The sequence below is a fragment of the Carcharhinus amblyrhynchos genome, chromosome 8 (genome assembly GCF_965287045.1).
Source record: "Carcharhinus amblyrhynchos chromosome 8, sCarAmb.v2.hapA, whole genome shotgun sequence".
Taxonomy (NCBI): Eukaryota; Metazoa; Chordata; class Chondrichthyes; order Carcharhiniformes; family Carcharhinidae; genus Carcharhinus; species Carcharhinus amblyrhynchos.
Genome location: NC_137331.1, coordinates 72649972 through 72677164, shown reverse-complemented (window position 1 = coordinate 72677164; position 27193 = coordinate 72649972). Strand labels below are relative to the sequence as shown.

General features: G+C 41.2%; 1 protein-coding gene across 3 annotated transcripts in view; it reads right to left on the bottom strand.

Moving 5' to 3' along the window:
• The window catches only part of LOC145346677 (nucleolar protein 4-like), a 374023-nt gene that overhangs the window by 16238 nt on the left and 330592 nt on the right, over positions 1-27193 (bottom strand). For all 3 annotated transcript variants that reach the window (XM_080194262.1, XM_080194263.1, XM_080194264.1), the window contains one exon: positions 17495-17617. In XM_080194262.1, coding sequence (XP_080050388.1) covers positions 17495-17617 — 123 coding nt within the window. The remainder of the gene's footprint in view (positions 1-17494; positions 17618-27193) is intronic.

Below are 27193 nucleotides of genomic sequence, written 5' to 3'. Positions count from 1 at the left end.
GATCAGGTGTTGGATTTGGAAGTTGGTGTGCATTTTGGTGATAGTGACCACAATTCGGTTACGTTCACCTTAGTGATGGAAAGGGATAGGCATGAACCTCGGGCCAGTGGTTTTAGCTGGGGGAAGGGTAATTATGAGGCTATTAGGAGAGAATTAGGAAACATAGGTTGGACTAGGAGGTTACAGGGATTGGGAACGTCCGAAATGTGGAGTTTTTTCAAGGAGCAGCTACTGCGAGTCTGTGATAGGTATGTCCCTGTCAGGCAAGGTGGAATTGGTAAGGCCAGGGAACCGTGGTGCACCAAAAAAGTTGATTCGTTGGTTAAAAAGAAAAAGGAGGCTTATGTTCGGATGAGACGTGAGCACTCGGATAGTGCACTAGAGAGCTTTAGATTGGCTAGGAGGGAGTTGAAGAGCGAGCTAAGAAGGGCTAAAAGAGGACATGAGAAGACTTTGGCTGATAGGATTAAGGAGAATCCTAAGGCGTTCTATAGGTATGTCAAGAACAGAAGGTTGGTTAGGGCAAGGTTAGGGCCAGTTATAGACGGCAGAGGGAAGTTATGTGTGGAACCGGAGGAGATTGGTGAAGCATTGAACCAATATTTCTCTTCGGTGTTCACGCAGGGGGACATGGATATAGCTGAGGAGGACACTGGGTTGCAGGGGAGTAGAATTGACAGTGTTACAGTTGATAAGGAGGATGTGCTGGATATTCTGGAGGGTCTGAAAATAGATAAGTCCCCTGGTCCGGATGGGATTTACCCCAGGATTCTCTGGGAGGCAAGAGAAGTGATTGCAGAGCCTCTGGCTCTGATCTTCAGGTCGTCGTTGGCCTCTGGTATAGTACCAGATGATTGGAGGTTAGCGAATGTTGTCCCATTGTTTAAGAAGGGGAACAGAGACTTCCCCAGGAATTATAGACCGGTGAGTCTCACTTCTGTTGTGGGCAAGGTTTTGGAAAAAATTATTAGGGATAGGATTTATAGTTATTTGGAGAGTAATGAGTTGATTGGAGATAGTCAGCATGGTTTTGTGGCGGGTAGGTCGTGCCTTACTAACCTTATTGAGTTTTTTCAGAAAGTGACCAAAGAGGTGGATGGGGGTAAGGCAGTGGACGTGGTGTATATGGATTTTAGTAAGGCGTTTGATAAGGTTCACCATGGTAGGCTTCTGCACAAAATGCAGATGTATGGGATTGGGGGTGATCTAGGGAACTGGATTAGGAATTGGCTAGCGGATAGGAGACAGAGGGTAGTGGTTGACGGTAAATATTCATCATGGAGTTCGGTTACAAGTGGTGTGCCTCAGGGATCTGTGTTGGGGCCACTGCTGTTTGTGATTTTTATTAATGATCTGGATGAGGGTATAGTTGGGTGGATCAGTAAATTTGCTGATGACACCGAAGTCGGAGGTGTGGTAGATAGTGAGGAAGGGTGTCATAGTTTGCAGGAAGACTTAGACAGGTTGCAGAGCTGGGCCGAGAGGTGGCGGATGGAGTTTAATGCAGAGAAATGTGAGGTAATTCACTTTGGTAGGAATAACAGATGTGTTGAGTACAGGGCTAACGGGAAGACTTTGAATAGTGTGGAGGAGCAGAGGGATCTAGGTGTATGTGTACATAGATCCCTGAAAGTTGGGAATCAAGTAGATAAGGTTGTTAAGAAGGCATACAGTGTCTTGGCGTTTATTGGTAGGGGGATTGAATTTAGGAGTCGTAGCGTTATGTTGCAACTGTACACAACTCTGGTGCGGCCGCACTTGGAGTATTGTGTGCAGTTCTGGTCCCCACATTACAGGAAGGATGTGGAGGCTTTGGAGAGGGTGCAGAGGAGGTTTACCAGGATGTTGCCTGGTATGGAGGGGAGATCCTATGAGGAGAGGCTGAGGGATTTGGGGTTGTTTTCGCTGGAAAGAAGGTGGCTAAGAGGGGATCTTATTGAAACATATAAGATGATTAGAGGTTTAGATAGGGTGGATAGTGATAGCCTTTTTCCTCTGATGGAAAAATCTAGCACGAGGGGGCATGGCTTTAAACTAAGGGGGGGTAGTTATAGGACAGATGTCAGGGGTAGGTTCTTTACCCAGAGGGTGGTGAGGGATTGGAATGCCCTGCCTGCTGCAGTTGTAAATGCGCCTAGTTTGGGGGCGTTTAAGAGGTCTGTGGATAGGTTTATGGACGAAAAGGGATTGCTTTAGGTTAGTGGGTCATTGTTGTCTTTTTTTAACTGGTCGGCGCAACATCGTGGGCCGAAGGGCCTGTTCTGCGCTGTAATGTTCTATGTTCGGGTGTTCCAGCTTCTGAAGAGGTAAGTTCAGAACTTCAAATGGCTCTCTGACTCAGATTGGGGATGGGGGGGGAGGGGGGTGGAGATGGGCAAGATCATTCTCTGGTGTTGGGGGGCGGGGGGGGGGGGGGGGCGCGGGCAGGGGGCAGTGGTGGTGGGAGGCCTGATCATTCTCCAGCAGTGGCCGGGGAGTGGGGGGCAGTGGTTGGGTAGGAGGCCTGATTACTCTCTGGAGGTGGAAGGAGAGAGGCCCAATCATTCTTTTGGCAGGGGGAGGGGAGGACAACAGATCGCTCTCTGGTGGGAGGTCCAATCATTCTCTGGTGGGTGTGGGAGTGAGAGGCAAGATGGTTCTGTATGGGAGAGGGAGGCCAGATGGTTCTCTAATGGGGGAGGGAGGGAGGCCGGCCAGATGGTTCCCTGGTGGGGGGAGGAGGGAGGCCAGATTATTGTCTGGAAGAGGGGAGAGGAGGAGGAGACCAGATCATTCTCTGGTGGGATTGGGGGGGGGGGCAGATGAATCTCAGGTTGGAGGGGTGGTGGGGCAAGGGGCGGGGGCCCACTGCCGCTCTGTGGGCAATCAGTGGGTGGGGAGGTGGGAGGAAGAAGGGGGACATGGGGTCACGATCGATCTGGGTGGCAGGGGAGGGGGGTGCGTGAATGTTATCTGGTGGGGATGGGGTTATATCTGTGGGACATTGCTCCCACTTTTTGTTCCCAGGCTGCTTTATCTGCTTTTAGTAGCCTGGGGCGATGTGACGGAGGAGTGTTTTCCAAATTTTTTTCACTGTGCACGTGCAGTTGAAGTCTTCGATTGGAGCTGCAGCGTTTCAGGCGCAATAAGCCCTGACCACAATGTGATTCAGACTCGCGATTTTTTTCGGGCTGAGTGTGTATGGAGGCACGTGAGAACAGGTTTCCAGGTCAGATCTGAATTGTGCCCAGATTCAGCACTTAGAATCAAAATGGTAAAATCGTCCCCATAGAATCCTACAGTGGAGAAGAAGGCTATTCGGCCCATCGAGTCTTCACCGATCAGAATCCAATGTGGGTCCTTTCCCCATAAGCCCATGTATTTACCCTAGCTAGTCCCCCAACACTAAGGGGCAATTTAGCATTACCAATCCACCTAACCTGCACATCTTTGGACTGTGTGGGGGGGAACCAGGGCACCAGGAGAAAACCCCGCATAAATAGTGACTCAAACCAGGAATTGAACTCGGGTCCCTGGAGCTGTGAGGCAGCAGTGCTAATCACTGTGCCACCATGTTGCCCAAACGGGTTGAAGGATTATGGAGAATGGGCAGAAAAGAGGAGTTGAGGCCAAGATAAAATCAGGATCGAGGGTCTGAATTGCCTACTCCTCTAGCTCTAATATTCTTATCCTGGAGGTTACCACTGACCATTTACTTGTAGTAGCTAGCTAAATACTGTGGCACCGGCAGCAAGTCAGAGGTTGGGAATTCTGTAGCAAATAGGCCACCTCCACTCTCCCTAAAACCTGTTCATCATCTACAAGGTAAAAATTATGACTGTGATGGAATAGTTCCCATTTGCCTGGGATTTCTGTGCTCCAATGATGCTCAAGAAGCTCAACATCAACTAGGATAAAGCAGCCTGCTTGATGGGCACCTCATCAAACCTTAAACATCCACTTGCATCCACCATCAAGGCACAGTTGCAGCATAAGAAGCAAAACATAGGAACTCTAGCAGATCACACAGCCCATTGAGCTTACGCCAACTTCAAGATGATCATGGATGATCTTGGGCTTCAAGTCCACTTTCCCACATGCTCCCTCTATCCTTTCATTCGCTGAGTGACCAGAATTCTGTCCATCCTTACCTTAAATGTATTCAGTGATGGAGCATCCACAACCTTTCAGATTAGAGAATTCCAAAGATTCACAATCCTTTGAGTGAAGTAATTTCTCCTCAATCCAGTCTTAAATGATCAGCCCCTTACTCTGAGATTGTGCTCCCCAACCAGAAGAAACAATTTCTCGATGTCTGCTCTAAAAAGTCCCTTCAGAATCTTGTATTTTTCATTGAGATTGCTGTCATTCTTCTCAAACTCCAGAGTACATAGGCCCATTTGACTGAAGATTTTATCATAGGACAATCCTTTCAACCCAGGGAGCAATTTAGTGAACCTTTGCTGCACCACCTCCAATGCATGTATATTCTTCCAATCAAAACTGCATACAGAATTCCAAATGTGGTCTCACCAAAATCCTGTGCTATTGTAGAAAGACTTCTTTATTCCTGTACTCGAATCTCTTCACAATAAAGGCATACATGCCTTTTGTTATGGGGACATAGGAATTCGGAGCAGAAGTAGGCAAATTCAGGCTGTTTCGAGCTTGTCATAATGTTTGCAGTACCTACATCCAAGCTTTCTGCATTCTTTGCACGTGCACACACAAGTTTCACACGATTAAAAAATATTCCACTTTTCTATTCTTGTGTCTAAAGTGAATAACTTTACACAACACCAATTATAATCTATTTGCAAATTTTCTTACCCATGCATTTGACTAGTCTACACTCTGCAATCTCTTAGTTACCTTTTCACTTACCTTTGTATTATATCAGTGAACCGAGATACATTACTGTCTCTTCATCTAAGTCATTAATACAGATTGTAAATAGCTGAAGCCACAACATTGATCCTTACAGCACTGTATTGGTCACAACCTGTCAATTTAAAAATATCCTGCTTATGCCTAGACTTCATCTCTTGTCCATTAGCTAATTCTCTATCTATGCTAATATATCACCCCAACTCCATGAGTCCTTATCCTACTTACAAACCTGTTGTGTGGCAATGAGATCTATTTTGGAAATCCAGGTATAATAGATCTACTGATTTCCCTTTATCTACATGAACAGTTATATTTTTAAACGTGCTAATACATTTATTAAACATGATTTTCCTTTTGTAAAACCATTTTGAAATGTGCTTTTCTCAGCATAATTTAACACTTTAAGAATAGTTTCCATCAACTTCCCCACAATTAATATTAGGTCAATTGTCCCTGTAGTTCCCTGTTTTCTCTCTCCCTCCTTCCTTGAAATGTGGTGTTACATTTGCCAACTTCCAATCCGATGGGACCATTCCTGAATCTAAGGAATTTTGGAAATTTATACCTAGCTCATCCACCATCTCGGTAGCTACTCCTTTTAGAACCCTCGGGTGTAGGCTATCAGGTGCCGGGGATTTGTTAGATTTTAGTATCTTTAGTTTCTCCAGTACTTTCTGTTATATATTGAAAAGGAGTCCAGGTTACTTTAAGAGGTGATCACATGATTCAGTGGTGTTGCCACAGGCTACTGTTTACTTTCAGCATGTATTCTGTGCAGAGCAGGGAACAGCTATTCAGTAAATCTGTTGTTACATTGAATCCATATTTGCAAACCACACATTTTGTGTTAAAACTCAATGCCTAACATAGTTCAAACATTACATTTTCTCTTTGCTGACATTAATTACCTTAATTTCTTCACTCTGTTTAGTCACTAGCTTACCATCTACTTTTGATATGCAATTTGTGTCTTCTACTATGAAGACAGACACAAAATATTTGTTCAGTGTCTCTGCCATTTCCTTATTCCCCTCTTTTCTCCTTTTTATTTCTTCTTTCTCTGCTTCTAAGGGGACAACATTTACTTTAGTTACCCTCTTCCTTTTTACATACTTTAAAAACTCTCACATTGAATCTGTTTATATTTCTGGATAGTTTACTATCATATTGTGTTTCTTCACCCTTTATCAATCTGTGACCCTTGCTGATTTCTAAAACACTCCCAATACTCAGACTTGCCACTGTTCTTTGCAACATTATAAACCTCATTTTTTAAACTAATATTGATGATAATTTCCTGAGTGAGCCACAGATGACAGCATTGTGTACTATATACAAGACACACTACAGCAAGGCATAAAAATTCCTTCAACAGCACGTTCCAAATTTGTGTCCTATACTACCAAGAAGGACAAGGGCAACAAACCCATGAGAAGACTACCACATGCAAGTTTCCCTCCAAGTCACACACCATCTTGACTTTGAATTATATTGCTTTTTCTTTCATTGTCACTGTATCAAAAGCCTGAGACACCCTCCAATCAGCACTGTGGGTGCATCCTCACCTGATGGATTGCAGCAGTTTAAGTCGGTGGCTCACCCTCACCTTCAAGGGTAATTTGGGAAGGGTAACAAATGCTAATTTTTCAGCGACATACATGCTATGAAATAATTTTTAGAGACAAGGACAACAATGTAGCATGCTCATCAGGACAGACTAATCTTTGCTTACCTGGCCTTGGAGGCCATTCATGAAAAGGAAACTTGTGAAGTAGCAACTGAAAGTCTACAATGTTGTTTTCAGCATTTTCAAAGGCAGTGCACACACTTGCAGAAAGGACAGTGGGGTGTATCTTAGGCACAAGTGTCGTGATATCTAGGAGATATCTATGATTCTATGATGATCACCTGAATGCAAAGAGTGGCTAAGCTCATGCAGAATCAGATGCAGAAGGCCACTGTGTGCATGCTGGTCTAGATCAATGGCTTGCTCACAGTGCCACTTTCAGGGGATTGAGCGATACTTTGTCTTGTTCACTTAGTGCAATACTGACATGTCACAAGTGCCCTTCTGTTTTTGGTTAGCAAGTAAGTGCAGGGGGTACATAAAAGAGAAAATGGAAATGTTTCATTTCTCAGCCTTGCAGCCACCCCCATCTTACACCTCCCTACTGACCCCCAGACAGAATTGCACACATCATCTCCTGCTCTGATGGTTGAATCTGCCCCTGCAAAGATGCAGGTGGCTCACAACACCAGGTTAAAGTCCAATAGGTTTATTTGTAGCAAACACCACTAGCTTTCAGAACTGGCTGTTCCTTTGTCAAGTGGGTGGGAGGAACGGCCAGTTCCAAAAGATAGTGGCATTTGCTACAAATAAACCTGTAGGACTTTAACCTGGTGTTGTGAGACTTCTTATTTCTTGTTTACCCCAGTCCAACGCCACATCTCCACATCAGATGCAGGTGGGCCAGTTTTTAGCAGCCCCCATGGGCTCTAAAACCCAGAAGACAGCAGCAACAGGTATCTTATGTAACAGAACAGAGGAATGGACATCCACAGGAGTAAAACTGCATTGAAATAATAAGTAGAAGATGTCTTTGATGCACAATGGAATTTAGCTGGGTGCTTATAATAACGTTAACGTTTGAATAATGCTCTTTATTTTCACAATGCAGCATTTGATGTGAACTCTTCATTTTCATGGTCTCTAAGTTGTATTCCTCACTTATCCTGATGAATTTCTTTTGATGAATGGAATGATCAGCTCTGGTAAGGAGGGAAGGCATGACTGTATGGCAGGTTGGATAACTGCAGGAAAAAGTTATGTTGGGGGAGTGAGGTTTTTGGCAAAATTCTCAGATTGTGAAAGTAAACTTTCCATATGAAGCATGTCCGCATTTGTGTCTGCTCCGGCAATCAAATGTGTAGTTGCAGACACCAATCTGCTGCTGACAAGTGGAAGCCTTTCTGATTAATAAAGACACATGGTTGATCTGTGGATGTCTTGATTGCTACAAGAGCACAACCAATCACCCACTCTTCCTGTGGAAATCATGTCATTGATGCAAGGACACCATCAGCCCTCTGGCTTTGAGTTACCTCATCCATGGCAGGATGAATATAGCTTGCGGCCTTGACAATTGGGGAAATCAATGGGGGCTGTAGATTGTGGAATTCTGCAGATATTATCAGCAGATGCACTTTTTAAAAATGTTTTTAAAATGACCTGCCAAGAATGTACACCCTCCCAGGAATAGATTTGGAACATCTGCCCAGTTATAGCGAATTTAAGTATTTCTTGCATTTTTGGTTAGGGCAATGGAAGTGATTTCCATTTAAACAAAAGTCTATATCCTTCTGGACCAGAGTGGAGTCTACTCCTCCCCTCTGCACTCATGGAGTTTTGGGCTTTACTTACATGAAAAGAATTTAACGGTCGCTCCTGTCAGCTAAACTTCCAGTCCCACCTATGGTGAATCCCCATTGCGAGTTCTCTGTCGCTGGGCGTGCATACAACAGGAAACTCCACTGATAGCAACGGGATCAGAAGATCCTGCCCCAACCAATGGCAGGCCACCTCCGCTGCTGTGAAACACATCGCAGGGGGATTGGAAAATCCCAACCATAATATATATGGTGCTCAATAACATAGAAATCTTCATTTATCCTTTCATGCAAAGTGGGCATTGCTGACAAGGAGCCTCAGCGAGTTGCAGCAGTGCATCTTCTAGATTGTACACACTGCCACAATATGGAGGGAGTGAATGTTTACAATGGTGGATGAGTTACTGATCATGGGGGTTGCTTTGTCCTGAAAAAAAAATGGTGTGATCAGTCTAGTTTCTCAGAACCAAAGAAAACCTTTGTTGTTCAGAGTAAATACAACTGAGCCACACGGGAAGTGAAAATGTTTAAATTAGCTACAAATCAACCGTAAGTGGAAGAGAACATTTTGTTTCATACCTCAGAATGCCTTAGTAACAGAATTTATATAATGGTTCAAACTGTTGTTCAAAGTCTATAGCTGACATTCACAAAACCTGTCTATGTTTGGTTGCTGCCATGACAACTATCCAAAGGGGAATGCCAGGTCAGCCACTACCCTATATGCTTTGAGACGTAACAGTTATGCCTGAGACCTAACCATCATAAGGCTTCTTTTCTAAATAAAACTAAATATGGCTGCTGGCTTGAATTACTAAATCAGATTCACAGAACAAATTCCTCAATGACTGGCAAAATGGGGTAGAATTAGAAATCAGTGAAGATTGACTTCAATAGATTTAGCATGGTTAATTAATTAAAATAAGTTGTAGGTGTTTCATGTCTGTTTTTTCCAAGAGTGCTTGTGGGTAAGGAATAAGGAAGACAGCAGCTTTTATAGAAGGTTATGAATGCATAAGGAGCAATTTTACCTATATGGCCATTCAGGAGAATCAAGAGAGCAGGCAGTTAAAACTATGGGACTCCATCACTGATGCCTGACATTGATTTCACAGCATCCATTTTTAACCAATTCTGTTGAGCAGGCAGGAGGGCCTCGAGCTTCAAATCAGATGATTCATTTTTAAATGTGCATATCGAGTCCTTATGCCACCAAAGGGACTCCACTGCTACTTTAATCAGTGGTCTACACAAAGGAGTGTCTCTCCAGGCCCAGCATGGAAGGTTCACCTACTGCAGGCTAATCCTCCTTCCACGGTTGCAAAGATCTCCCAAACTTCCTCCCTGAAAATTACCCAAATGTCGTCAATCATTCCCTTGGTCCTTGGCTGCAGCTTCGTGCTGCTCAACATCGTGTCCCAACCCTGCTCAGCCTCCATTAGGAATCCTGCAAAACTTCAGCAGAAATAAAGAAAGAAAATGTTGCAAAAACTCACATGAAGAGAGAAACAGAACAAATGGGCCTGATTTTAACTCAGTGCATGTGGGTGGGTTTTGAATGAGTTAAAACCTGGTCCAATGTTGATATCCTTTCTTCAGAACTGGAAAAAAATATGTACCAGATTTTAAACAACTAAAGACGTAGTGAAAAGGGAGGGAATAACTAAAGGAAAGGGTTTATGGTTAGGGTGGAAGATGGGAGAGATTAAATGACAAAAGGAATGGCAAGGAAAAGGAAGATACTAATAAGATAGGTGAAGAAACAAAAGATGAGTATAAGTGGAGGTGTCAATGGGTAAAGCATTAGCTCCTGACGAAAACATATGCTGGCAGACGTTATGATCTGCTATTGCTGAACCCAGTTACAAAGGCCTAGATTTTAATTGAGTCGGGTAGATTCAGAAGCTCTTTAAAAATGGTGAGTGGGTCTCAGTTCCAGGATTCCTGACCCAATTCCAAGGCTGTGTAATATTCAGGAGTGTCTTTAAAGGGTACAGGCTGGTTCCTGTTAGAAGCTCACATCCGGCGCTCCTGACCTGTTTTGCTCCATTGCAGGGATAGACACATTCTACTTCTCCGAAGTTTTCATGGAGTCAGGCCAAGTTTTCAAAGAGCCATGATTCACAGCTCTTCAAAGGGATTGTGGACCTCAGTCTTCATAATGGGACTTTTCAAAAGTAAGTCAAAAAGTTCTCCCCACGCCAAGTTACACCTTTTCATCCATCTTAGTCATTGTGTATGGTTAAGGTAGAGATTGATAGATTTCTGATCAACAATAACATAAAGGGCTATGGGGATAGTATGGGCAAAAAGATTGAAGTGTCTGATCAGCCTGATCATATTGAATGGTGAAGTAGGCCCTAAATGCTGAATAGCCTACTGCGTTTTCTATGACCTCTCATGGCCCTCTGCCAAGTTCTGCCCTTCCACCCATTCCCACGTCTCCTCATGGCCCACTGCCAAACTAGGTACTTCCATGCTCACTGACTGTACACTTTCAAGATTCAATGAATCTTTTTGTGTATAGCAGGGTTTCCCAAATTTCCCCAGCTCCCTCTCTCAGGCCACAATCTCACAGCTCCCTCTTGCAGGCACACTCTCCCAGCTCCCTCTCGTAGGCCATGCTCTCACCTCTGCTCTGTTGTTCATGCTCACCCTGATCAATGCAATTTGAGCTTTGTGTTGTTTCCACCTTGTTCAGTCAGAGATTGGATTCCAGAGAGGCCAGCCTCTGATTGGAACTGCACTGATCTGCCTGGCCATAGGACATAGGAGCAGAATCTGAGCATTCGGCTTATTGAGTCTGCTCAGCCATTCAATGAGATCATGGCTGATCTGATATGATAATCCTCAACTCCACTTGCCTGCCTTATCCTCATAACCCTTGATGCCTTTACTGATTAAAAATCTGTCTATTTTAACTTTGAACAAACTGTCAGCTGGGAAATTAAGAATTCAAATAAGATTACTAAAGTATTAAGTAAATTAATAAGGTTATGAGCTCAGAGCTCAGGTCAAGGAGTACTTATTGGTACTAATAGTTCAAATAGGGCACTAGCTAGACTGCTAAAGAGGGAATAGCGGGTTTTTTATGTCATGGATGGGCATCTGCTTGCAAATTCTGCACCATGTCAGAACCTCAGGACACTTCACGTGTCTAGGTGGCCACGTATCTGTTTGAATGGGATTTATGCTTCGACACAGGGGCATGGTTGAGGTATTAAACAAATATATTGCATTTGTCTTTACCAGGGAAAAGATGCTGCATAGATCGTGTTGAAATAATAGGTAATTCAGACATTTGAAGGATTTAAAATTGATAGGGAGGTAGTATTGGATACGTTGTCTGTACAGAGTTGATAATGCCTAGGACTGGATGGGATGTTAATGCTATTGAGGAAAGTGAAAGCAGAAATTGAAACAATTTTGTGATTCTCTTGACAGATTATTAAAATACTGGAAACCTGTATTACTTTCAAGGGTTATGATGAGGAGATTGCTTCAATGTACTATGTAGATGTTTCGGGGATGAAGGGGCTTGTCAGTGAACTGACTGAGTTTTACTTTCTGTTTCTCAGCAAAGCTCTGAAACAATTCACGGACTGCATCACAGCTTTAGAGGCAAAGTTGTTCAGTGTACTTTTGATGTACGAGTTGATGAGCAACACGATTTGGAACTTGGAGAGAAGAAATCGGAACAGGTTTTTGGGTTCAAGTGAATAGCAGACTGAAGCACCTCATACCAGGTATGGCACAAAAATGTTAGATTTTTTTACTCCTTTTACAAAAATCAGGAAGTGCTTGAGTGACAGATGATTTGTCTGAAAACAGCTTTCATAACATAATGTCCAAATTAGCCCTTGCAAATGCTGTGGCATTTGAAGAATTTTGCAATGGTGTTCAAGCATATAATCTTAAGAGATTGACAAGGATGCGCTGTATAAATATTCTGGCATTGTGAAAAGCATTATATCCTCCTCTGAGATGAAGCATTTTCAGACCAGTGAGAAGAGGGTACATGAAACTTATCAGCAAAACCCAAAGAGGAAAAAGGTTCACAAACATGACAAAAATCAGCTTCTATATATTCTCCATACTATGCACCATGTTCATATGGTCTCCATGATGACCAACACTTGGAGAAACAAGAGTTAGAAGCGAACAATATGAAAGAACTGCTCCAGATCTGCATCAATTTCTCGGAAGAATGTAGACTCACCGAGTTTTTGGGGAGGGGCAAACATCTGAATGCCATTAGAAATGGACAAAAGTATAAACACCCATAATTCTTATGGTGAGTGCTTGAGCTTTAAATTGTTGATATTGTTATCAGTTATTATACTATATATTCACTATATCTTTTGTTTCCTAGAAGTAGCAGGAAAGGAGCAATCACGACATGCAGTGAGAGCTTTGCAAATGAACATTGGAGCACATTTACAGGACACCGGGGCAGTAAGATAAATTGGTTCCAACATGACTCTGTAGATTTATTTTCAGTGGGTAAAGATCAATATTGCGTCTGGTGGGGTACTGTAGAATCAGAATGGTTACAGCACAGAAGGAGATCATTTGGTCTTTTGGTTCTTTCTCATAACATAGGAACAGAAGTAGACCATTCAGCCACTCAAGTCTGTTCTACCATTCACTGAGATCATGGCTGATCTGTGGCCTAACTCCTTATACCTGCCTTGATAACTGCTTAAAAATTTATCTATCGCAGAATTAAAATTTGCAACTAATCTAGCATCAACTGCTGTTTCAGGAAAAGAGTTCTAAACCTCTACTGCTGTCTGTAGAAATGCTTTCTAACGTTTCTCCTGAAAAATCTGGCACTAATTTTTAGATTAATCCCCTTGTTCTGGAATTTCTAACCAGTTTATCCCTATCTACCCTGTCTTTTGTTAGTATCTTGAAGACTTCAGTTAGATCATCCCTTAACCCTCTAAATTCGAGAGAAAACTGGCCTAATTTGTATACTTTCTCCTTGTAATTAAACCCTTAAGTCCCGATATAAATAATTCTTGCACACCTACGTTGTACTCCCTCCAAGGCCAATATATCCTTCCTGAGAGGTGGTGCCCAGATTTGTTCACAGTACTCCAAGTGGAGTCTAACAAGGGTTTCGTATAGCTGTAACGTAACTTCTGTATCCTTATGCCCCAGTCCTCTAGATATAAAGATATTTTCTGCACTTGTTCATGACATTTAAAGATCTATTCACCTGAACTCCAAGTCTCTTTAGACATCCACTGTATTTAACTTAATACCATCGAGAAAGTACCTCATTTATCCTTTTTCAGGCAAAATAAATGACTTCACATTTATTTGCACTGAAATCCATTTGCCACAGTTTTGTCCATTCACTTGGTCTATCAATGTCCCTTTGAAATTTTATATCATCTACACTGTCTACAGTACCTCCTAGCTTTCTGTCATCAGCAAATTTGAATATGTGACTTTCTATGTCATACCCAAGCAGTGGACAGCATAGTGACACAATGGTTAGCACTGTTGCTTCACAGCGTCAGGGATTCAGGTTCGATTCCTGGCTTGGGTCTGTGTGGAGTTTACACATTCTCCCCGTATCTATGTGGGTTTCCTCCAGATGCTCCAGTTTCCTCCCATAGTCCAAAAATGTGAAGACTAGGTGGATTGGCCATGCTAAATTATCCGTTAGTGTCAGGGGGATTAGTAGGGTAAACATATGGCATTGCAGGGAAAGGGCCTGGGTGGAATAATGGTTGGTGCAGGCTCAATGGGCCATACAGCCTCCTTCTACACTGCAGAGATTCACTGATTCTATGAAAGGGAATAACTGAAGCCCTAACACATTTCCTTGTTGAACACCACTCATCTCATCCCACCAATTTGAGAACCTACCTTTTATCCCTACTTTCTGTAATCTCAACCAATTTCCATTCAAGTCAGTAATTTGCCCTCAATTCCTTAGTTAACAGTCGCTTACGCAGGACTTTATTAAATGCCTTCTGGAAGTCCATATAACAACATCCATAGACATTCCCCTGTCCACTACTTTAGTCACCTCTTCAAAATATTCAATGAGTTTGTCAGGCATGACAAAGCTGTTCTGAATCCATGCTGGATCTGTCTGATTAATTGAAAACTTTGAACTATTCAGTTACCCTATCCTTGATTATAGATTCCAATAATTTCACCACCACAGATGTTAGGGTAACTGGTCTGTAATTCCCTAGGTATCGTCTTTCACTCTTCTTAAAAAGTGGAGTGACTTGAGCAATTTTCCAATCCAGAAGAATGACTTCATTAAGGAGGAAACATTCAAGTTCTGGGATGTCATTCTTCGGCTCCATTAATTTCCTCAATATGAATGTTTTACTTACGTTAATTTTATTTAGGTCTTGTTCCCAATTCACTATTAATTTCCTCAGGATTCACTACTAATTTTCTCAGGACTTACGGCAAGTTATCCTCCTTTTCTACTGTAATACTGAGGCAAAGTAATTATTCAACAGGTCTGCTATTTCCCCATCATCATTGACAATATCCCCACTTGTGGTCTTTGGTAGACCAACCGCTTTCCCTTTATGCAACTAGAACATTTTTAATTGATTATGATGTCCCTTGCAAGTTTCCTTTCATAATGCCTTTTAGTAGCTCTTATAAATTGCTTTATGACCCTTTGCTGGTCTTTGTATCTTTCCCATTCCAGAGGATCTGTGCTTTTTTCTGTAGTTTTGTAAGGCCTTTCTATAGGTTTTATGCTGTCCCTTATCTCTTTTGTTGTCCATGGTTTTTTAAAGAGTCATTGTTCATGCTCCTCAGAGGAGTTATGAATCATAGTCTACATCTGAGAATCTTTTAAAAAGTAAGTTCAAAAGATCTCTCTCATGATCACAATGCCAAACTCTGCCCTTCCATCCACCCCTATCATGGCTCATGCCTCATGTGCCAAGCTATGGCACTTCCATTCAAAAACCACAAAGCACAATCCTTGGAATCAGTAAACTTGTGTAGCCATATATTGTGAAATTGACATCAGAGATCTTTATCTGTCAATTAAACAATTCTGGCTGAGAACCCAGACCCTATTGTAATAATATAACACCTGCTTCTCAGCTCATCATTCCCCTTGTTCAAAATTGCTTTACATTCAAGTCAGTGGCTGGCCCTTTAAATAAGTCTGATGGGGGAAGTGGGGGCATCCCATGGGGTGTTGGGGATATTTGGTTGTGCAGGGGAATAGTGTGAGGGAGGAGGTTAGTCAGGCAGTGAGGGGAGTCTGTTGGAAATTTAGGAGTAGCCCCATGGGGAGTTGGCATGGGACTGCACAACCATTAGCTAGAAGTTAAGAATGGTTTAAGTTCTTATAGCTTTATCTGGGTATCAATTGATATAATATAGTCAGAGCCATTCGAAGTTTGCGAGTTAAATAACATTTTCAGATGCGTGGCAATTGCACATTGGATGTTTGCACTTCCCAGGCAATTGCTGTGCAATCCTTATCCGGCAGCTTCCAGGAGGGGTTTCACTGGTTCAACTTTGGGGTACCTTACCCACCCCCCCCCCCCACCCCAGTTACACTGCTCTGAGCTCAAATGTTATGGCCCAATATTTGCATATAGGGACTGCAAATAACATCCAAGATTTGAAGGACTGCAGCAGCTCAAATGAAAAATACCATCATTACTAAGAAGATGTTTTGAGAGTCCAGAATATACTGCAAATTAGCAGGCCATGTGTACAAAATCAGGATGAGGATTAACATCTATTCTTTCTTATTCTATTATATGAACATTAAGGAGGATTCTCCTTCCATCCTATTCTCACTTATGTAGCCGATTCAGATGCAGTTGATCTGCAGGTATTCTCTTGTTCCCATGACAGCACCTAGAATAATGCAGCAATTTAAATTTCTATGCTAGCAGGGAGCTGTCTTAGGACTCCCTTTAGTATGTTTAAAATTATGCCAAAATAAATTAACTAGTTGTTGGAATCAATTTCTGGGTTTCCACACTCACATTTTAGTTAGCTCTCTGCATCTTCATATAAAAATTGCATCCCACAGAATGTCATGTGTAGTGCTCGCATATAATGTGTTGATGGACTTATAGAGCAAACTGTAGATTGTCTTCAATGGAGAGTAATTCAAAATGTGCAAAAAAGAGCAGAGTCACCACACTGAAGTGACCATAAGCATAGATCAAACTGTAATTCCAAAAATTGTGACAACATAAGAATGTGAAAAAGTAAAGTTGGGCAATCATATTGCACTGTTTCATGTTTCTCCAAAACATTTAAAAACAACACTTAAAGCTACAAACTTCTAAAAAATATTTTTAGCAAGCTGTTGTATAATTGTTAACTTTGTTAAGAAAAACATCAGCAGTGGGGCTTGAAGATTGATTAACTTGGTTTAGATGGTACATCATACTTGAAACAATGTAAAGTGACATCTATTTGTAATTTCATGTTTTATAGGATCATGACATGGGGAATTATCGGCTGTGTTTCTCTTTCATTGGGAAAAGTAGAGAGGTAAGCATGTAAGCTTGACTTGAGATACAATGAAATTGATTGACATACAAGCATAAAGCAAGCATAAAGTTCTGTAAGAACAAATGGGTATTGATGTACATATAAACTTGAAGTGTAGATGTTGGAATATTCTCAGTGAAGCTGGGCATGCTCCAGTGGTAGCAAGACCATGAGAATTATATCACCTCAGAACCTTGCTGAAGCTTTACCAGGTTGTATCTCAATGTCCTATTTAGTATGTTACATTTGTACATTTGTGTATTAACATCTTTACTGCTTATATTGTAACTTATTAACAAAGCCACGATACTTTGGAACAAAATTCCCTCTGGTCTCTTGATACTACAGACCAAATTTAATATATTTCATTCATAATACAATGACCATAACAAAAAGCAAGATCAAACACATGATTAATGCTCTTAATTTTTTGTGGCAGTGTTCGGTAAGGGAAAATGTTTGAGAGAGGATCAGTAGAATTCCTGTTGTTTATCAAACAGTGCCATAGAAACTTTCGCATATAGGACTTTGGTTTTACATCGCATTCAAGCATGCAGAATTTCTGTAGTACTGCAGTTGAGCTGGAGTCCAGGTTATGTGCTCAAATCACGACGATCAGATTATTCACTGGAGGAAAGGATCATTATGTAATCACAGTGTGGAACTGTGCTTATAAAACTGTAATCACGAGACACTCATTTAATTATTATACTAATACCTGTTGCTGTTGGCGCACATCCAGGCGCATTCTCTTAGCTGCATTCTTGCTCTCGCTCTCACAAGCTGTGGCCAAGATATTCTCTGCGACTGCAGATGTGAGATGTGAAGGGATGGGACGTGACTGAAGAAAGAAATACAAAATAAATATTATACCAGCCTTTACAAAAGAGATAACCAAAAACCAATGCAATGTCATTAATGATGGAGTTTCTAAGAAAACACAATACTATCACGAATCAGTAGCATACCTGGCTGCTTCAAAAGAAAGGAAATTACAAATCCTAATAATAAAAAATATATGCACTTAAGACGACAAATCTGGTAATGCCACAGAAATCCATCAAAAACTCATTTGTCTTGCTTTTCTGTATACTGAATTCAGTCAACTTCATTAGCTTGCATATTTCTACAGCCAGTGAAATTTTCTGGGTACTATGTTGCAAATCAAGCGCTCGGTTACTACCTTGTCTGTTAAACTCAAATGAAGTGTACAAGAGCATTCTACACCATAATAAAGTATTTTGAGCACTCTACAGTACATTGTGGTACACAATACTGTATCATTTTTCAGATAGTTGTTTCAGAAATATCACAAGCATTGCAATTATTTTTGCATGCAAATACAAGTGTAATAAAATTAAAGTTGTAAAGAAACGTGAAATAATGGATTTGAATAAAAAGCATGTGGGTTAAAATATTAAAAATGAAATTGCAATTAATATCAGTAAGATTGGGTCTGAGGTTACTTGGTTAAATATTTCTCATAGACAGCCATTCTCCATGATATCTTCACTATTTTCATTTGAAGTCCAGTATTTTTTTCTGAAGATTGAGAGCGTCAAAAATATATCATATTCAAACAATAAACAAATATAATTCAATTACACTTCATTCATTTTACTTTCAAAATGCTTTACATTACACAATAAGTTAACAACCAAGGGCTCAGTCATTTTACATAGCTAGACCTGTGCCAGTATACCAGTGGTAATTAATTGTTATAAATCACTAATAGTTGTCATTATACCATTGATGTGACATTGCCCATTGATGCATAGTAAGTTACTTCCGACAGTAAATTAGGATGGCAAATGAGAAAGTTACTTTAACAACTGTTTTATTTATTTAATCTTGAATCAATACTCTTGATTTCTAAAAATCCTACATCAGAACATAAGAATTACTAGACTTGTGTTAAAAGGCTAAGGCTACTCCAGCTTGGTTTCTACTACATTAGCAGGTAACTTCAGTGAGTGTGTCCCAACTTGAAACATCAGTTTGTGGTGGTTAATAGTTTTTTTTGGAATGGTGTGATGAGTCACATAAGAGTCCAGTGAGAAGAACCAAATCAGTCATCATAAAACAATTATTAAAGACTATTTATTAAAGACAAATACACATGGACAGGACTACAGTACCCAAAGACAAATAAGTACATGAATCACTAAACACACACACAATTAATGAAGAAATTACCCCCTTGTTCAAAAATATATCAATGATCCCTGAACTCCTCAAGACTTCCCCCTTTCCAAACAACATCCAAATTAAGCAAATCTATAAGTCAAATTCAGTTTATAATTATCACATAATACAAGGCTGAGGATCAAGTTTGGAAAATGTCTTCCTGGTCCAGCGAAAATATTTAAACTGCCTTCACCAAGGTTTCTGCACTGACTTGGCTCTAAAACTTAGATGTGGGCCTAGTGTCTTGGCTTGGAATTGTGGATTGCCCTTTCAGGCTGTTAGCTGTGATCTGGCAACTTGGCTGCTAGATGTAAAGTGGCCTGCCTGCTTCTGAGGGTGCTAACAATCTTTTCTCTTGATACTTGCTTTTGTGTATTTGGTTATTTGTCTCTCAAATTTCTGAGCTCTAGAAATTAACATGTATATACCTCTACTGATCTCTCAGTTGTCTAGGTAAACTGTTTCCTATTAATAAGGCAATTTACTCTGTCTAGATACCTACTAATATCATTTCTGGGAAAAATCACATATTTTGCTGCCTACTGCTGTTGCTAAGCAGATTTTCACCTGTTGCTGGGCAGATCACATCCTATCATGCCTCGTTAAATTCTTGTTACTAGCCAGATCCATGACCAAGGTAAACATCATTTTGTACCAAGGCTGACAATGCAGAATATGACTGACTTGAAAAGAATAATGAAGCTCATATTTAAAGAATATCATATGAATTTAATTTTGGATATGATGCTGAGCGACGAACCTGAGGAAATCCCGAAACTCCCAGAGATATTGCAAAACTAGCTACATTCAAACTCATAAAACAAATCTGGATGCAAATTAGGAATTTTTTCAATAACATGAGGTTAGTTAATACATTAGTACATTAGTAATACATTAGCATTGACTCAAAAATAGAAGTGGCTAAAACTGAAGAAGTTAATATTTGTACAGAAGGGGGGCTTCAACCCTCCAAGTGGGAACACTACTGAATAAGATAAATAGCTCCAAGCATCATTAAACCTGAACTTTTCTAAAAGCATTCATATTAACCCTGATATACCCAAGTAGATTAGTGGAACAGGGTCAGGTCGGTTTTTTCTCCTCTCGTTGGTGCTCTCACTACCTGACACAAGCTGAGTAGAGCAACTATGTCCTTCAGTACTCAACCAACTCATTTTGTGTCCAACATGGGGGAATACTGATTCATCAGCTGAGAGAATGGGAAAGTGGGTATTGGTGGTGATCAGCAGGAGAGTCCCTTGCCCATATTTGACCTGATGGCATGGGATCTGATTGGGTCCAGAGGCAACGTTGAGAATTCCCAGAACAACTCCCTCCTGCCAGCTCTGGTGGGTCTGTCCTGCTGGTGAAACAGGATGTGCCCAGGGATAGTTATAGTATATCTGTAAGGTATAATTTAGTGTGTTTGATCATGTCAGGTTGTGACCTCACTAGTTTATGGGACAGCTCTTCCAATTTTGGCACAAGCCCCCAGATGTTAGAAAGGAGGACTTTGCAGGTCAATTTTGCCCTTTGTTGTTTCCAGTGCCTAGGTCCATATTGGATTGGCTATCCAACTTAATTTCTTTTGATTTCTCTGTAGATGCTTGGTACAACAGAGAGTGCTATTAAAACACTTCAGAGAGCAGTTAAAAATCAAATTGTATGGGTCTGCAGTGACAGACAGGCCAGATCAGGTAAGTATAACAGATTTCATATCTTTCATATTTAAAGGGTATTAGTCAATCAGGTAGGTTTTTACAACAATTGTTTCATGGTCACCATTACTAGATTACCTTTTAAATTTTAAATCCAGGTTTATTAATTAATAAAATTTAAATTCCACCACCTGACATATGGGATCTGAACCAGTGTGCAAAGAACATTGACTAGGTTGTGAGGATTATTAGTGCAGTGACATTACCACTATGCCACCACCTCCTTTCAAAATGGTTCAGCATGTTAACTTTTAAGTGCATTTTGGGGCCTTCCCAGTACAGATTCTGCAATTAATCACTTTTAGCTCAGACTTTATGCCTGTCTCTAACAATGTAAGTATCCTGGGATAATTTCTGTGCATGTTCCAGATATCTAGCCCATTTCGCTGATGGTCAGTTCAGTTTCCTAGACATCCATGAAGCAGTGTGGGCAGCGTAATTTTGCCCACTAAAGTTTGAAATTCCTTGCTAAATATCAGGTATCTGCGTACTCCAGGACGTCTTCAGAGTCTCAATGTGCAACACTGGCTATACACACACACATTAATCACTATTAAATTATGAACACTATGCGCACATATAATCTTAGATGTCATTTATATATCACAAATAAAGGGGCAGCATTGCTGAAAACATCACATGGATTTAAAATTATTTAAATATTGCAACCTTGTTGAATCTAAACAAAACAGTTTCAAACAATTATTTAAATTGATTTATGTGAAGCTGTATTAGAGTACATGAGAAGGCCATTTCCCACAATTTTGCCTTCACTCAAGTTTCCGATATCATTGAAAAGCTTCCAGGCAAATTACTGAACGATATATTGAATTCTTAACGATATCAAAAGAGTTAAGAGAATAGTCCCATCTTTTCTAAAATTAAAAATGACACTGGCATTATTATGCCAGTAAGTGGAGCTCTGTACATATATTTAAGTAAGCATGCATTACATCTTGTTTTGTCTGAGCCTCAAGTATGAAGTGATGTTATCTGTTTGAACTGCCCTCGGAAAGGGTACTAAAATAAATCTTATAAAATATCCAGCACTGGAAACAGTACCAACACCAGAGGAGAGGAAGGTAATCCAGCAGAATAATAATCTATTCCATCATTGCCACACAAGTGAGTGCTAGAGCTGATGGAGCTAGCAGTACAGGACAAAGGAATCAATGTCCGATGGCCTCTTCAGAATTTCAAAGCAATGGAGTCCACATTTTTAGGATGAGGAAGAAAAATTTGCATGGTACCTTACACCTATCTTCAAGGCTATAATTCTCCCAAATCAACTGGATGCACAAACAGGTATTACATATCTATGAGCTCCGGTAGAACACAGCATAAAGGAATAGGCTGTACAGTTTTGTCAATCTCCACAAAGTGATACGTACAGAACTGCAACGTTGCTTATAAATGCATGGTATAGTATAGCACAGCTGGAATTTAGCTCATTATGTCTCGTAGCAACAAGTTGGAGCAATAAAGTCAACTATACAGGTTAATGAGGATGTTGTCCTATTGTCTGCTTTCATTGTTGGTTTTAGGGGACTGGGGTACATCTAACTTTTGGTGTCATCAATTTGAAGCATGTTCAATGCCACAAAATGATATCCTCCCCTTCAGTGCACGAAGTCAATGGTATAAAAGTTGTTTCAATCATTTTGATGGTTATTGTTTTGGCTTTCACAAATTAGGGATAGAAATTCAATGTGTTCGATATGTTTATCGTAAGCACTGCATGCTAATACTTGTGCTGTTTAGTATTTTAATCAACATGGAATGAATGTCATGTTAGTCAGGGTAGCATTCAAGGGCCGAAAGGCCTGTACTGTGCTGTGTTGTTCAATGTTCTATGTTCTCGAATGAAAATTCTCAAATAAAAAGAATCTGCATTGTTAGCAACAGATGAATATTTATAAAGAACATTTTACATCTGCTTGCATGAAAGAACTAACTGGGCCTAGAAAGTACTCCAACATACAGAAGGAATGTCAACAGAATAATTCAAGTATAATGTTTGATTTATTACACAGCACATTTTGATGAAGCTGGAGCTTTTGAAACAGTATGATGCTGACTGCGGAACAGTTCATTCTAAGATTCAGTTTGATACCATTGAATTGTGATGTGTTCATGGATCCATTTGTAGGGAACTAAATATTAACATGCTATTTTGCCAACAAATGACCTGTTCAAAACCTTGCAGTATTTAATTCTACGGAGATTTTTTCAGTAGCATTGATTTCAAGAGCTGCAGTCCATATTTGTATTAGAACATTCTGTATGAAAATCCCAGTGATTAAACTTTTGGAATTATTAAAAAGCCCTCTAAACACACAATCTGCAACATTGTGATAGCGATTTTGTTATCAAAAACTGACTTCTTTCTGTTGCAAGTTACAATATGCTGCCTATTGAGGTCATAGTCAAAGGAGAAACTGGAGCTGATACAAAATAGACTAGGAATTGTCTTGAGCAGTGTAATTTTCCTCAAACAACCTCACTCATAAGTCCTTTTTTTACACAAGTATTAGTAAACCATTGATCAGATAGGACTCATAAGCTGATGACAAACCACAGGTATCCATAGAATTCTGAATGGAGTTTTGTATAGTTTTCTAAAGATCTATTTGCATATCTATCCATTCTAACTCTAGGCAGTGCAGCTGGATTCATAAATAAAGGGAATTCTTTGTTTATAGCTTCACAGTTGTAATAGCTCTCCTGAAAGGTTGCAAGTTGTACATATCTGGTAACTGGATGACATCTGAATGCTACTGTATGAATAGTATTTCAGTCCAATTAGGCAGCAGTTACCCTGACTAGCACGACACACCTGACGAAGGAACACCGCTTCCAAAAGCTTGTAAGATTACTATCAAATAAACTGGTTGGACTCTAACCTGGTGTTGTGGGACTTCTCACTGGGGAGATGCCAGAGGACTTGAGAACAGCTAATGTGGTCCCATTATTTAATATAGGTTGTGGAGACAAGCTAATGAACTGCAGACCAGCGAGTCTCAGTTCTGTGGTTGGGAAACTATTAGAGAAAATTCTGAAGGAGAGAATCTATCTCCATTTGGACAGGCAAGATTTGATCAGGGGTGGTCAGCATGGATTTTTCAGAGGAAGGTCACGCCCAACACATTTGATTGAATTTTTTGAGCATGTAACCAAATGTGTGGATGAGGGTAGTACAGTTGATGTAGTTTACATGGATTTCAGCAAAGCCTTTGACAAAGTCCCACATGGCAGACTTATTAAGGTGGCTAATGCACATGGGATACATGGTGATCTGACAAGGTGGATTCCTAATTGGCTTAGTGGTAGGAGATAAAGGGTGGTGACAGTGGCTGTCTGTAGTGACTGGAGGTCAGTGACCAGTGGCATACCACAGGGATCCATGCTCGACCCCTATTATTCTTCATTTATATAAATGACATAGATGACTACTTGGGGGGTACGATCAGTAAGTTTGCCGATGACAAAGATTGGTCAGGTGGTTAACAGAGAGGTTGAGAGTCTTGGGTTACAGGAAGATATAGACGAGATGGTCAAATGGGCGGATAAGTGACAAATAGAATTTAATCCTGAAAAGTGTGAGGTGATGCACTTTGGAAGGATATTGTGACAAGGAAGCATACTATGACAGGTCTGACATTGGGAAGTTCTGAAGAACGAAAGGACCTTGTCCATAGATCTCTGAAGGCGGAAAGGTAGGTTAACAGGGTGGTGAAATAGACATATGCAACCTCACCTTTGTCAATCGGGGTATAAATTACAAAAGCGAAGAGGTCATGATGAAATTGCATAGACCTTTGATGAGGCCACAGCTGGAGTACTGTGTGCAGTTCTGGTTGCTACATTATAGAACAGATGTGAATGCACTGGAGGAGACGCAGAAGAGATTTACCAGGATGCTGTCTGGGATGGAACATTTAAGTTATAGAAACATAGAAAAACTACAGCACCAACAGGCCCTTCGGCCCACAAGTTGTGTCGAACATATCCCTACCTACTAGGCTTACCTATAACCCTCTATCTTACTAAGTCTCATGTACTCATCGAGAAGTCTCTTAAAAGACCCTATCGAATCTGCCTCCACCACCACCGCCGGCAGCTGATTCCACGCACGTACCACCCTCTGAGTGAAAAACTTACCTCTGACATCTCCTCTGTACCTACTCCCCAGCACCCTAAACCTGTGTCCTCTTGTGGCAGCCATTTCAGCCCTGGGAAAAAGCCTCTGAGAATCCACTCGATGAAGAGAGGTCGGATAGGCTTGGGTTGTTTTCATTGGATCAGAGAAGATTGAGGGGCAACGTAATTGAGGTGTTCAAGATTATGAAGGGCATGGACAGGGTGGATCGGGAGCAGCTGTTCCACTTAGCTGAAGGGTCAGTTACGAGAGGACGCATGTTAAAAGTGAGGGGTGGGAGGTTTAGTGGGGATTTGAGGAAAAACTTTTTTACTCAGAGGGTAATGACGGTCTGGAGTGCACTGCCTGGGAGGGTGGTGAAGGCAGGACGCCTCACATCCTTTAAAAAGTACCTGGATGAGTATTTGGCATGTCATAACATTCAAAGCTATGGTCCAAGTGCTAGCAAATGGGATTAAATGCAGACTTGATGGGCCGTAGGGCCTCTTCTGCACTATAGTATTCTATGATTCTATGTGCCAGAAACATGCAAAATGGGTGGATCGCAACATCATTTAGCATCTAACATTAATTTGGTGTCGGTCTGTCACTTAGGACCTCACAGATCTCTTAATTACTTCCAGGAGGGACACCTCACTATGCTATGTAAAGGGTTCACCATTCAATTTTCATGTGATGTACTTTAGCTTCTGCTGCTGTACAGTTAGTGAAATGTTGTTTGACTGATGTTTTTGGATTCACAAAGGACTGGTCATTTAGAGATGAAGCACAGGCAGCAGAGAATAGAAGCTACATGCGAAGGAAGAGGAGGAGGAGAAGAGCTCTCAACTGAAGGCCCACCGTCAGAGGTATTCAGGGAAAACCTCTGACCTCCACTTCAATCAGGTCAGTCTCTGAAGTGTCCAAGTTTACCAAAGTAACTGAAGTAATCAATTTCCTGCAACTGGATCCTCATCACAGCAGGCCAAGGGAAGCCAGTGGCTTTTAAGATAACAGTAGCTCACAATTTCTACAACAGGTGACAGAGGCTCTGTACACAAGGAGAGGGGACTTCATCATCTTCTTTCTTACCAGTGAAAAGGAAAAGTGAACATGGGGTTGGGCCAGGCTAACAGGAATCTGAATAGTCCCATCGTCAATGCATACATGGTCTATGGCCCTAATATTAATGAGAAGATATATCCTTACCACAAGCACTACTCTATGGACACGCAGTTGGTCTGGGAAAATACCCAGAAGCCCCTGTTCATGAATGCCTTCATACTGAAAGTATTCATCCTGCGCCTGTCATCCATGCCCACCATCTTTGAGACACCATGTGGTGAGGAAGATACCCACTGTATCAGCTCAGGAGTCTCTTCTGCCACTGACTATGCATGGACAATACACTTAGAGTTTTTTGCTGGTATCATGACTCCATTGCTGTTAAATGGATTAGTATAGATTGGTATTTGATGGTCAGCATAGACATGGTGTGCCAAAGGGTCTGTGTTTGTGCTGATATGACTCTCTGACACTATGACTCTATAATGCTACCAAGCACATCATGGATCAAACCATCAACCTTCTAACACAATGTTTCTGCTGCCCGGAATGCTTGGGGGAGCTCTCCAGTAGTCACTGGTGTACATCTCCAAGTTTGTGGTGGTCTGCTGTATCCGCCATAACGTAGGTCTAATGAGAATGCAGTCTTTGCCACCTTTGTCTTTGGAAAGCACCTTAGGAGGAAGAAGAAGGGAAGAGAATGAAGGGAGGGGACATTCATCACTTTGAATGGGATGACCATGATGTGATATTCAGATATCCCTGAGACCTCATCTCCCCATTAGCATTGCACCAGTATTCTCTCTTAGTGATTCCAGCTTTCTCTTAGCCAAAATCCCAAATAAAAACATCACAAAACAATGCAATAATACACAGAAAACTGAACTATTAATCCTGTATATTCCTGTCTTGCAGATGTAGATGTCTTTGCCTGGCCTAATGCTCCTATACAGTGCTACCCCATTGGCTGCAGCATGGGTAGTGGAAGGCTGCTGATTTCCATAATATCACAAAAAATAGGGGTGGGAGTTCAAGTAGCTCTGAGCTTTGACAACCCCGCTACAAACTGCACTTCCTCAGCATATGTAGCTGTAGTCTGGGCTGACTCACAGAGGCACTGGGGGCTTGGCAGTTGCAGCGGTGCAAGCATCTTGAGAGAGGACAGTCAATTCAAGCATCACAGAAACACGGCCAGTCCCCCGAAGTGGTGCTTCAGTGATCCTAGTTATCTACTGAAGCTTGGCTTAGTTGCAGCCCCCATACTTAGGTGACTTATCATGTGCTGATCAAGTCTCTATACTATGCCCCA